The sequence below is a fragment of the Tachysurus fulvidraco genome, chromosome 3, assembly GCF_022655615.1.
Source record: "Tachysurus fulvidraco isolate hzauxx_2018 chromosome 3, HZAU_PFXX_2.0, whole genome shotgun sequence".
NCBI classification, from domain to species: Eukaryota; Metazoa; Chordata; class Actinopteri; order Siluriformes; family Bagridae; genus Tachysurus; species Tachysurus fulvidraco.
Genome location: NC_062520.1, coordinates 27,560,064 through 27,573,389, shown reverse-complemented (window position 1 = coordinate 27,573,389; position 13,326 = coordinate 27,560,064). Strand labels below are relative to the sequence as shown.

The 13,326-nt window shown below is 42.3% G+C and overlaps 1 protein-coding gene across 3 annotated transcripts in view; it reads right to left on the bottom strand.

Annotated features, from left to right (window-relative positions):
* The window catches only part of jarid2a (jumonji, AT rich interactive domain 2a), a 50,427-nt gene that overhangs the window by 15,285 nt on the left and 21,816 nt on the right, over positions 1–13,326 (bottom strand). For all 3 annotated transcript variants that reach the window (XM_047811201.1, XM_047811202.1, XM_027154108.2), the window contains exons 4-7: positions 11,974–12,143; positions 7,079–7,285; positions 4,555–4,715; positions 2,780–3,830 (exon numbers count right to left, since the gene is read on the bottom strand). In XM_047811201.1, coding sequence (XP_047667157.1) covers positions 2,780–3,830; positions 4,555–4,715; positions 7,079–7,285; positions 11,974–12,143 — 1,589 coding nt within the window. The remainder of the gene's footprint in view (positions 1–2,779; positions 3,831–4,554; positions 4,716–7,078; positions 7,286–11,973; positions 12,144–13,326) is intronic.

Genomic DNA, 13,326 nt, shown 5'->3' with positions numbered 1-13,326 from the left:
AGAATCTAAAATTCATATTAATAATATTAATTGGGAGAACAGAATTAGTCAGGCTAATGAGACCAATGTATGTAAGGCAGAATTAGCACACCAGGTAATGCTAACACCAACCGACCAAACAACCAACCAGCAAAAGACCCTCAAAAAATGATATGTGATCATCTTCCCAAACAAATTGTACATTAGATGATTATATACTGAGGTAAAAATGACCATAAAATTGACCGAGTATATTCACGAAAAGTGAAAGTAAGTACCCCATGGGTCTATACTAAATCAGCAATGTAACTTCCAGGCCTGCACTCAGAGGAAATTGTTTTCTGAGCTGTAAGAAACCCAAGCAGAGCTAAGCTAGGTAGAAATGAAATGACTAAATGATTGACATATAAAAAAGGTAGACATCACTTATAATCAAGAAACATCCAGACAAGAAGGTTAATCTACTGCCTACATTTTCATCATCAACAAATATATCCCTCCCTCCAATCTCCTCAGAAAAGGATAACGAATGAGAGTCAATAAATGAACACTCTTGGCTCAGGAACTATTCTCTGTGATCAAACTTTATATGAAAACCTTCTGCAAACCATTGCCTCAGATGTGAATGACACATTCTGCTGACAATAAGCTTGGCATTATGAGCCAAACACTGAGATGGATATGGAGAACATATTTGAAATAATATCTCAATGGTATTACTGGTAAATGGAATTTAGCAGAAGCTGAATAAGTTTCTGGTTTGATGGATGGATGGGAAGCAGTGTTAAAATGAAGTCTCCTATTCAGCACAGATTCCCGTTCTGCTTGTAGAAGCTGAGCACTTGAGGTTGGCGATATATAGCAAAAGGGAAGAATACTTAATGACCCACAGTAGCTGGACCTTAAACAAATCCATACATAGGACCTGGATCACAAACCATTCCTGAAAGCAGACGTGCCAAGGGTAAGATATATAAAATATAAACATACCAAATAAACAAGTATATAATATGTTTAATAAGAAGATCGTAGACAAACTCGTAGACAAACCAATTATGTACTGAAGGCAAATGCCACCCCCTGCTGTCCTAACCAAGTGAACGATATGAAACAAATATAAACACACAAACACCTGAATTCACAATAACTGCATGTCAGTAATAACTATAGCAAATAATGTCTGATTGTTTAAAAGAGGTTTAAACATTATTTTGGTTTTAAATGACTTCTAACTTTTGAGTACAAAAATAAACCGAGCCGATTCATCCTTCTGTTCTTCAAGGCTATGAGGAGTCCATTAATGCCCTACGTGTACCCTGTCTGTCCTGTCAATGTGGGTCATGTTGGAGTGGCACTGAGGCTGCCAGGTGGTTTTGTAAAGCTGAATGTTCTCAACTGAATGCAGGTTAGCCAGATTGAGCTGGCACAGTGGCCTTGGCTCCAGGACTGTCTGGATGTGCCATGGTCTATTCAAACAGGGCCATCTATTAAATAGGGCCAGCTAGTAAGTGTACGCATTTATACAGAACTCACAAGGTCACATTACATCCTTAGAAAGAACCAAATATAAATCTTATTCATAAGCCATAAACAGACTGTTCATGCTACATATACATAAAGATGAAAGATCATGACAGACTAAATGAATTAATTACCTTCTAAATACAACTTTGTTCTCCAAACCATAAGTGGTCATTTAGTAAATCATGGCCTATTAAAGGTAGTTTTTGTAACATTTGGAAAGTACACTAGTGCATTCTTGTCATAGCTGGTAGACACAGCAGTATGCTAGATGCATAAATTGTACATCATAACCTTTAGTCTTTATTACGGAATATTTTGAAAACACTCCCAGTGGGTCGATAGTGCTCGCTTGGCATGTTTGTCGACTTGCTTTTGCCATTATCTCTTGGCAGAATTTCTGCCATTTCTTTAAGGGCCTTTAAAATCTTTAGCACAACTCAAGTGAAGTTTGATAAATGAGTCCTTGATGGGCAATGGATCAAGTCCATATAGCTCTATACTTAGGGAGCAGAGATTACATAAGATGACATTGCAATTGGAGGCGATTTCCTCTACGCAATAAAAAAATCTGTTTATACTTACATAAAAATTTCTTTTAAATTCAGGACTTATGTTACTTTCCTAGTTGGTTATTAAGCTACACTTAGAGATACACCGAGTACTGAGAAACTTGTGGACAAGAAAGTCACTTTATGCTTTCTGCCAGGGATAAACTCTTGACTCCTATCAAAAGACAGTGCTGCAAATGATTACTCAAGTCATTAAACCCTTGAATGGCTCCACATCTTTCTAGCCACCTGGATAAATTCACATGTACAATCAAAGCTCTGAAAACTACATGCATCTCAGGCAGAAGGAAAGTTCTAGTCTTTAAACCTTGCAATCCTCAAAAATTAAAAGAGAGAAAATTGCATTTAAATATTAAATCCTGATGGCGGCACCTGATAAAGCCTGACATTCATCGTGTGAGGACTGTTTTACTATTCCATTTGTTAAACTGGCTCCTTATCCAGTGTGGCCTTTGCAGAAAGGTGCCCAAGGTAAATATTTCCACATCGTTTTGGGGAAGTTTATTAATGGTTTCCAAAAATACCAGATTTTTTGGGTGTTTGCCAGAATTTACCCACAACTACAGACCAAGACCCACTTGTCTAAAGTCACTTACGTTGGACCACACACACCTACACAGGTTTACAGATTACTGACTGCCATGCCTTGTTAGACTGTACTAAAGCAAGATTGAAAACATCATTCCACTCGCTGATAATGTCCATACCAATTAATGGCGGCTCATCCATGTTGATGCCTTGAACACGCAAGTGTTTCCTGATGCAGGCAAGCCGTTGCACGTTAGGGCCCCAGCGTCGGCCCATCTTGTGTACGTGTTGCACATGTGAGACAAAACGCATCTCCTCTTTCAGCTTGCACTCTGGCCGCCACCCGGATGGTGGAACCACCCGAAAGAGACCAAAGGGTGCAGCCTGCTCACGAATCTGCTCCACGTACACCAAAGGGTCGTTGAACTCACGTGGGCTAGGATGGAACACGGGGACCTCGGTCATCTCCGGTACACTTCCACACTTGCCTCGCTCCTTGTCCTGAGCAACTTTGGGCTCCACAAATTTAGGAGATTTGGCTATGTTAAGTGAGTCATCAGGGTCAGTAGGACTGTTTGTTTTGATAGGCTCGCTGGGTCTCGGAGGCTTGGCTGGTTTGGCAATTGTGGCTGGTTTCAGGAAGTCCCTGTGGTGATGATGAGCTGAGGTAGCGGAGCTGCTCTTGCCCCGAGATGTGGTTTTACACGGCGTCCTTTTGACAAGCGGTAACTTTCCAGCAGCGGCTCTTTTGGGTCTCTGGGATCTCATCACTCGCAGTTTCATAGTTCCTGTATGCAAGGTTTTTTGAGCCGCTCTCCTGCTCCGCGTATCCAGAGGAATTACCTGTACCTTGACCCTTTTTACCTCCACATCAGTCCCTGCTTGATTCGGTTTAACCACCGCCATCTCCAGCTGCCTCTTCGATTGTCGCAGTCCACTGCGCCTGACTGTGGATGACGGTGGCAACTGTTTTTGTGTCCTGCTGCGACCAGTTTGGGCTTTTCCTGAGTTTTTGTGCTGAAGGTGTATGTTGGTGTGATTTGAATTTAGGTGCCGCCTCGGAGCACTTAGCTCTAGCTTTGCCTCTTTCAACAGTCTGGCTTTGGTGTAGGTCACATGGCCCTTGGGGTATTTCACAGATTTGGTCAGGGGAAGCGGTGGCAAATCTTCCTTCCATGCCTTCCGACTGTTAGCTGAAGCGGCTCGCTGGGGTCGGGCAGCTTTATTGGCCTGGCGAAAAACAAACAAAAAATGTAATCATGCTGATTGTGTCATTTGTAAAATAGTCAAATTAACAGTGCTAAACGAATCAGTTGCATCACCAAATTGTGTTTTTATTAGAAAACAAGGTTGGTTATTAGGAAAACAGTTTTAATAAGAGAAAAGCCACATTTCCCCACTAGAGGGCTGACGAAAGGCCTTGCTGCCCCTCTTTTTTCCAAGTGTGTGCACATCTACTGTGATTGTTCAGCTTGCAAATGTGCTAGTGGTGGGGGTGGGGCAGAGACAGCCACCAAAACCTGCCATCCGCCAGCACATTCATTACCCGCACAACATGTCAAAGTAGTTTACGACACTCGACGGCGAACTCGGTGCTTTTGTCTAGCTTTTTTATCTAGCATGACTAGCCTCGGTGCACTAAATGTGTGTGGGGGACGGAAGAGGAGGGGGAGGAAGGGGATTAGGCAGATGTGATGACATCATGTGTTGCTATAGGCCTGCTGCAGGCTGTTACCGTGAACACTACAGTTACCAGAAGTACAAAACACTACACTTTGTGTTTATTCTGTAAATCAGCAATGCAGAATGGCTTCTTGTTCATTTTATACAGGCGGTAAACGTGATTTTTTTTCTTATTTTAACATATCATCGCTTTGCAACATGTATAATAACACGTTAAATATTAAAGAAACTTTTCACATCAAAATTCTTCCCGTATTTATAGCCACGTTACCTGCTGTTTGTGTTCCACTGCAGGCTTGCTGGGCCGTAGGTTGTGTGTGCTTGAAGCCCTGGATGTTTCTGAACCTCTCTCCCTTCCTTGGGCTCCATCTCGTCCCCTGACCCTCAGACTTCTCTCCCGTACCCCACTTGGCCGGGAATACCCATTAAACACTGGCAGAGAGCGAAAGAAAGAAAGATCAAGCAAATTTAAGGACATAACACAAAAGTCACAGGTTTCTATTAAAAAATGGAGGCTTCCTCAGTACTGATTTTTATCTTCGGTATACTGATTTCGGGGAGTTCTATATGAGCTCAATGTGGTGACATCACTAGTGTCACTACTGAGATCAGAGAGTGACATGGCGTTTGGGATCTTTTCTCTAAAAAAAGAGAAAAGCTTGGATTATGGCACATTTCTGACAGATAAGAATGCGTATTACAATCCAGATCAGGTTACTGAAACCTGTAAGAAACTTTACCGTACAAGCTAATTTAGCGGCTGATTTACTGCTACCAAATGGCCGTCGTTTTCTACGTAGGTATTAAAATGTGAATGTTAAGTATAAGTTTATGATTCTGCATAAATGGTTCTAAATGGGTGAAAAATACTAAAACATTAAAACACAAAAAAAATCATCCAGAATTCATTCCACTGTTAATACTTTTAATACTGCTGCTAAGAAAGTGTGTTCGTTCTAATGTTACTGCACGACATATTGTTTGAACATTCAGTATTCACACACAGTATTTACACTGGTCGGTCGGAGCTGTTTCTGTTACTGTTTATCTTTTGTGTATTGTATTTTTTGTACTTTTTGTATTGTCTTGTAACTTTTCGTCTGCACTGTCTTTTGTCCTGCACTGTCTTGTCTGTCTTGTCTTTGTCCTGACTGTTTGCACCAGGTTGCAAAGATGCACTTGTGGCTAGGACTACTTACTAAATCCTTATCTCTGTCTTTGTTTTATGTAGCACCATGAACCTAGAGGAACGTTGTCTCATTTCACTGTGTACTGCAACAGCTCTATCTGGTTGTAATGACAATAAAAGCTTCTTGTCTTGACTTTACTTTCAGAGTTTTCCAGCAAACATTTAAACATGTCCCATATCTGACTTTAAATAAACAAACAAACAAACAAACAAACAAATAAATATTAATGGTATCATTTCTAACTGAAAACTTCACTCTAACTTCTCCAGGGACTGACTGAATACCCACACGAGCTGGTTTTGAGCCAACTGTGCACATAAAAGTCTAAAAAGGAAAGGAAAAAAAAAAGGATCAGCGGCTGAAAAAGCACTGCGGCACTAAACTGTCAATTTCATTATGTTTCACACACAGCTGCCTTTCAGAGCCCAGGTTCACACGCAGGTACAGTGTGCAGTGCGGCAACGATGAGTAACCACACGGAACCGAACGCGGCCTGAAAAAGACGATCATTTATATTTTCCTATGAGAATGAAATGAGTTGCTGTGCTGCAAAGGACGGTTGTAAGGATGCATGTGAGATTAATGTGTCTGTGTGAACAGAGTCGTGTGTGTGGAGCTCGTCTGACATGTGCAGCGTGTGGCGGAGGATCGGATGGCCGACGTGTCGGATTACGAGGCTGATTGTGCTGAGTGGGAAACGGAGTCCAGTTACATGGAGGAGGCAGCAATGGTGCGCAACTGAACATGGAGTGAAACAAACTCCAGTCTGTTCACTCCGTTTTTTTTCTTTCCCCCATAAATAATAAATATTCATCACTTTCCATTGCTGTGAAGAATGAGCTGTGCTGAAGAATTGAGCCAGGTGATTTTTTTTTACCCAGTAGCAGAAATAGTATTCATATTATATCCTGTATACATTAATCACATGAGAAAATTTGAAAATAATAATAATAATAATAATAAAAACAAAAAAAAAAACAAAACATTACATTCCTGCTTCCTGTTTCTCCTTATAATTATTTGTTTCTGTATAAACGGCATTATTTCAAAGCCATCATCACTCTTTAGAGAAATACATCTCCGGTTGCTCTGCTGTCACTTCTCTTTCTCTTTCTTTTCGTTTAGATGAAGTGCATGCCTCTTGTTCTGTTACCGGAATAGTCCTTTGTTATTGTCCCATCTCTGTTAGTGCAAAATAAAACAATTCCCAGCCTCATAAAGATCTCAATTATTTATAGTCTATTTTATAGTGTATACTGGATGTGGACTGGAAGTGTGTACTGGACTTTATACTGGATTACATGGTGTATACTGGATGTAGTGTATATATATTATACAGGAAGATGGACCTTCACGTCTATCATGAAATCCCCGTGCTACATGAGCAGTGTGCTGACAGAGTGTGTGGTGTATAGCCACACAACATTAACTGCATGGTGAGAGAGAAAAGCAGAGCCATAACTCACCTGCCCAAAGCTCTGACACAGAAAACAAATGTCTGCTCTCTTTATTATGTACCTGCAATAATGTACTTTGTGCTCTGACGGTTTTGATTACAAAGAAAATCAAACACATGTAAACAAAGCCATGAGGAGCTGAAAGTACCGTTCCCATTTGCGATGGCTCTGCTCGAGGCTTTAGTCTTGCGTGGAGTGACCTGACAGGAAGCTGTGATGTTAGTGTTAGCGGACGGTTTCTTTCGTTCGTTCTCCTCCTCTTCTTCTTCTTCGTCTTCTTTCTCTTCTTCATCAGCATCTTCATTTTCGTGCGCACTACCAAAGTACTTCATGTTACTGGGTAAAGCAGAAGAACCTGGAGCAGCAGAGCAGAGGAAGCACACGGGTGAGTTTCGGGCACAATTAGTGCTTGTGTCAAAGAGACAAAAGGAAACAACAGCTCACATCTAGCGGCAAAACAAAACAAAAAAACATTGTTATTTACGCTTTTTAAACATGTATTCAGTCGCAGCTTAAAACAGATCCGAAACCTATAAAATCGGGTAGTAATGTGTGCGATATTTATCAATAAGTGTGAAGATGCAGCACCATAACATGAGATTTAACACCAGCAAGATCACAGAAGTGCTCATTTAAAAAAAAATTCACACACACACACACACACACACACACACACACACACACATATATATATATAGAGAAACACACACACACACACACACACACACATACACAGGAACATGCACACACACACACACACACACACACACACACACACACACACACACACACACACTCACACACACACAGAAACACACATGGGAACATGCACACACACACACACGGGAACATGCACGCACGCACGCACACACACACACACACACACACACACACACACACACACACACACACACAGAAAGACACATGGGAACATGCACACATACACACACACACACACACACACACACACGGGAACATGCACGCACGCACGCACACACACACACGCACACATACACACGCATAGAAACACACACACACACACACACACACACACACACACACACACAGAAACACACATGGGAACATGCACACATACACACACACACACACACACACACACTCACAGACACACACTCACACACTCACAGACACACACTAACAGACACACACATAGAAACACACACACACACACACACACACACAGAAACACACATGGGAACATGCACACACACACACACACACACACACACACACATACACCTGTGTCTGATTCAAACAGGCAACACACTACAGAAGCACCCTAAGATCTGGTGTGTACAGCTACAGCATGGTACAGAGACATGTAGAGCTGATGATCTAAAAATATTTCAGGGATCATTAAATGTCACTGCTGCTGTTATTCCTTTCTGGTCTGCCGCAGACATAATCATTTCAGATGAATCTTGTGATATTGTTAACATTCACTGCAATGAAAGACACGATTCGTCTCTTTTCTTGGTCGTCGTGATTTCTCTGGGTTTTGCAGCGTCCACGTGCCTGATATTTTGCAGTGAAAGTAACCCATGGGGAGTTAACTAACTGCTGCTCTGTTTAATGTCGACAGATCACACGCTACCATGTAACATCCTACAGCTCAGGCTTGTCTTTTCCTAGCCAAGAGGCCAGAGGCAGCATAGAAGGGTTAACAGTGGAGACAGCAACATGGCCTCATAGTTGCTCTTCATCCACACTGCTCCTAATCCTTCCTGAAGGCTCCAGAGTTCATAATCGAGTGGCTGTTCTGAAGCTCTGCTGCACATGCCCTCAATAGCCATTTATGTGAGAGGGGTTACCGAGTGCATGCTGCCAGAGCTGTGAGCTATAGCATGTGATTGTGTGTGTGTGTGTGTGTGTGTGTGTGTGTGTTTATGCGCATGAGACGAAAGCATTCTGATAAAAGCCCTCAGCTTGATCTGTCTACAGTATATCAGATACAGTAGTGTCAAATCTATAGGAAGTCACATTCTGTAGATTTTTTGTACTAAACTGTTTAAATAACTCCTCACTGTTTACATTTTTGACCTCATATATCTGGCTATTTTTGGAAACACTGTACTTTATGCTGTTCGTTCACGTTTTTCAGCGCGGACGTCACCCGATTTAGCGGCGCTTAAAGACACAGTCAGAGCTGTGTGCTGTTTTAGCTGCTGTTTGCACTGACTCTGAAACTGCAGGCGGATGTCAGTGGTGTTGGGACTGTGGAGCTTTGTCCTACAGTGTGGACGTACAGCTGGGAGACTCTTTTCTAAACAATTTCCCTCCAAACACTCAAACAAATGATGTGAAGAAAAACAATGGCTTGAATTTATAGCCAACACGTGTCCACATGGTCTGTGGTCTATACCGGTCCTAATCCTTCATTTTCCAAATCCGAGGTTTATTTGATGTGACTTGTTTATGAGAGGAGCAGAAAACACAACAGTTCTGTGTCATGTCCTGTGTCATGTCCTGTGTCATGTCCTGTATAACTGCTACCAGGACTGTTTAACAGTTTCCAGCTAATTCTTATTATTAATGGTGCTTGTAAAGCAACATTCTTGTTATTGTGCCGGACAAAACTTGTCCTGCAGCTTTTGTCCTAGACCCATGAATGAGGTGTCAAATCGACCGGCTCATTGAGGACAGGGGTGCTGTGACTTTTATAAGCGTTCGGAATTCCAGAATTCCCGGTACGGAAGCTCAAAGGGTTTTTTTTTCCCCCATAGACTTGAATGGGGAATTCTTAAAATTCTTTTGTTCTCTCTGTAGATGTAAAGCACACTCTCAATACATGTAACCATCAACTCCACACTATCAATCCAATGATTCCACAAATATTGGCCCCTAGTCAATAGACTTTTGTCCAAAAGTATTGACACCCCACCGGGTATTCACGTGACGTCACGTGTAGCCCCGCCCCCACAATAAGCGAAATCATAAACCAAGCACAACATGGACGTGTCGTATATTACAACACTCAGCACGATGAGGGGAAGTGCCTCACGTGTGTTTTGGTGATGTCACGTCACGTCACATGTAGTCCCGCCCTCAAAATAAACGAAATCATAAATTTTGCACAACATGGACATGTCATATATCAAAATGCTCAGCCCAATGAGGGGAAGTGCCTGAAGCGTGTTTTTGGTCGCGTCACGTGATGTCACGTCTAGCCCCGCCCCCAAAGTTAGCGAAATCAAAAAGTTAGCACAACATAGGTCATATATCAAAAAACAGCACAATGAGGAGATCTGCCTCACACGGGTTTTGGTCACGTCACGTGACGTCACGTGTAGCCCCGCCCCCAAAGTAAGCGAAATCAAAAGGTTAGCACAACATAGACGTGTCATATATCAAAACACTCAGCACGATGAGGGGAACTTGCCACGTGCAAGCACCATTCACATTTTCTTCAGGATATGTACCGTTCTAGTTATTATTATTATAGAGCAGCTTCACTTTCAGCTTGGAAACCTCGGTGGCTTTAAAAGACAGATGTGGCTGACGAGCACAATCTCCTCTCTTCTTCTCCTCTATCTTTTTTATTTGACTTTTTTACTCCTTCATTTTTCTTCCCTTGATCTTTCTTCCATTCCCCCCCCTCATTGAACCTCACACCACTGTCCCCTTATCACCTAATGAAGTGTCTTTCTTCTACTTTAGCTTATAATAATCTTTAGATTTGGCTTTTGTTATTTACAACAATGTTAATTTGTGCCACAGATCAACAACAATCTTACAATATCAGAGCAAATAAAGCATTTACCTTAAAAAACAAATCCTCTGACCATAAGACCCTGTGATGAACTGAACTCTTCTCTGTACACTAAAGATGTAGTGATGCGAGATAAGGAATTATAAAGGAGAGTAATGACCTTGGGGAAGATGTTTTCATTTCTAGCTTTTATGAACAGAAATTCATTAACCCACTTTGCCCTTGTCAATAGCACACGACAGGTCTAATTAGTGCTGATGGTTGTAAGGAGATGATTTAATTTCAGTCTGCCATTGTCGCTGAAGCCTGAAACGTCTGCTGAGGCAGAAATGTAAAAAAATGATGGAAATTGGGAAAGGGTTGACAACAAATACTCTTCAGGGATAAAGGAACCATCCAGGGAAATATAATAGATTTATTTTGTGAGATTCTTTCCTCACATTTCCCAACTTAGAAGGTTGGGGTCAGATCACAGGGTCAGTGATGATACATCACCCCTGGAGCACTGAGGGTTAAAGGCCTCGCTCAAGGGCCTTAGAATGGCAGCTTGGCAGTGTTGGGCTTAAACCCCAGTCCTCCAATCAACATCCCAGAGCCTTAACCGTTTGAGCCAACACTGGCGTGTCCTATGTAGAGCATACAAAATTACAAAAGACTTTTCCTGCTAATCCAGAGTGCCAAGAGGAACCCAATAAAGCAGCTACGTAACCTCGAAGAGCCTTTTTTTGAGTGTAATGTGTTTCATATTAAACCTGTTATTGGACATCTGCGACAACTCAACTGATATATCCTGGGATTCATCCTCTGTGTTCAGAGCTCTACTGAAGAGGTGTATACGAGGAGGATTCTACAGTAAAGGTGATAAATGCCCAAGATTCACAGGATATGTAAAACTCACATGGTGGGATTCTATTCCCACTACTATCTCAACCCTAATACAGTTAAATTGACCCAGACGTGACCCAGAATTCTCTGAGCCAGCTATAGAAAAGGCAAGAAGTTATAAAGAATTGAGTATGTCTAAGAAGAATGTCGTTCCAGTACCTTCACCGCTAGAATAATCAGATAAGCTGCAAAAATAAACCACTTGCGACTGGGGTTTCGAGATGGAAAGGACAGAGGTTAAACAGATTTAGAAGCCATAGCTCAACGCTCAGTGGTTTCTGCCAGAACGACAGTAGCAGTCGATGCACATCCAGGACTGCAGCCAGCACACAGCACTGTCTACAAATGAGCTGCAATGAAATCTGTTAGCCACCACCCAGCGTGTCTCTAGAGTGACGGGACCCGTTCCCTCATCCGTTGTGACTTACCTCTTAAACAGAGGAAGGTGAGGAAGTCCTCTGTTTTGGGTTTGCACTTGGTGAGATCGCTGAGAGGAAGTCTAGAGCCGTGTGGTATGGCCTCGAGAAGTTTAACTGGAGTGGCATGAGGAGAGCTTGGCTGAGATTGGGCAAATTTCCTCTGTGCTTGCAGCCTTGGTCTGGGGAAAGAATAAGAAAATAAACATCTTCAGACTCTTCTGTGTTTCAACATACTGTGAGAATTCAAGGCACTGTAATGCTCCGTCTCTTTTTATATACGTGTGTATATCTGTGATCTTATCTCAGTGTAAATAGGATTTTTCCAGGATCAACATGTCTCTATAAAATGTATACTAGCATTATGGCCGAGTCTAAAGTTGTACTGTGTTTTGTGAAATCTGTGCTTTCTGAAGATAATCTGCTTCGGTAGCGTTTGGACGAGGCCCAGCTGTTATGTACAGACTGTGTGATTATAAATAGCATCATGGAGAGGAAGTAGTGTGAATGATGCACCTGACTGAGTTAACTTTATTGTAGAATGTTGTAGTGCTGCTGAAATAAGCACCAGGACAATATTTGTGCAGATAAAAATCACCATTAATTGCATAGAAATATGTAAATTATTAGTTCTTCTAGTTAGCTGCTAATAAACAAACAAGGGCTAACAAACTAAACATGTTTAAGCTCTCCTGAGTGGGACAACCTCAGGGGATCGAGAGTCTTCTGGCTGGAAGACGTGAGGAAAACTGGCTGTGGTCTCTGGTAGGGAGGAATGACTGACTCTCTCTCTCTCTTTCACTCCCTCAAGCTCACTCTCTCATGCTCTCTCTCTCACACTCTCTATTTCTCTCATGCTCACTCCCTCAAGCTCTCTCTCTTTCTCTCTCTCTCTCTCTCTCTCTCATGCTCACTCTCTCTCTCTCTCATGCTCTCTCTCTCTCTCATGCTCACTCTCTCTCTCTCATGCTCTCTCTCTCTCACACGCTCTCTCTCTCATGCTCTCTCTCTCATGCACTCTCTCTCTCTCATGCTCTATCTCTCATGCTCTCTCTCTCTCATGCTCTCTCTCTCTCATGCTCACTCTCTCTCTCTCTCATGCTCACTCTCTCTCTCTCTCATGCTCTCTCTCTCTCTCATGCTCTCTCTCTCTCTCTCATGCTCTCTCTCTCTCTCATGCTCACTCTCTCTCTCTCTCATGCTCTCTCTCTCTCTCATGCTCACTCTCTCTCTCATGCTCACTCTCTCTCTCTCATGCTGACCCTCTCTCACTCATGCTCACTCTCTCTCCCTCTCATGCTCACTCTCTCTCTCTCTCTCATGCTCACTCTCTCTCTCTCTCATGCTCACTCTCTCTCTCTCTCG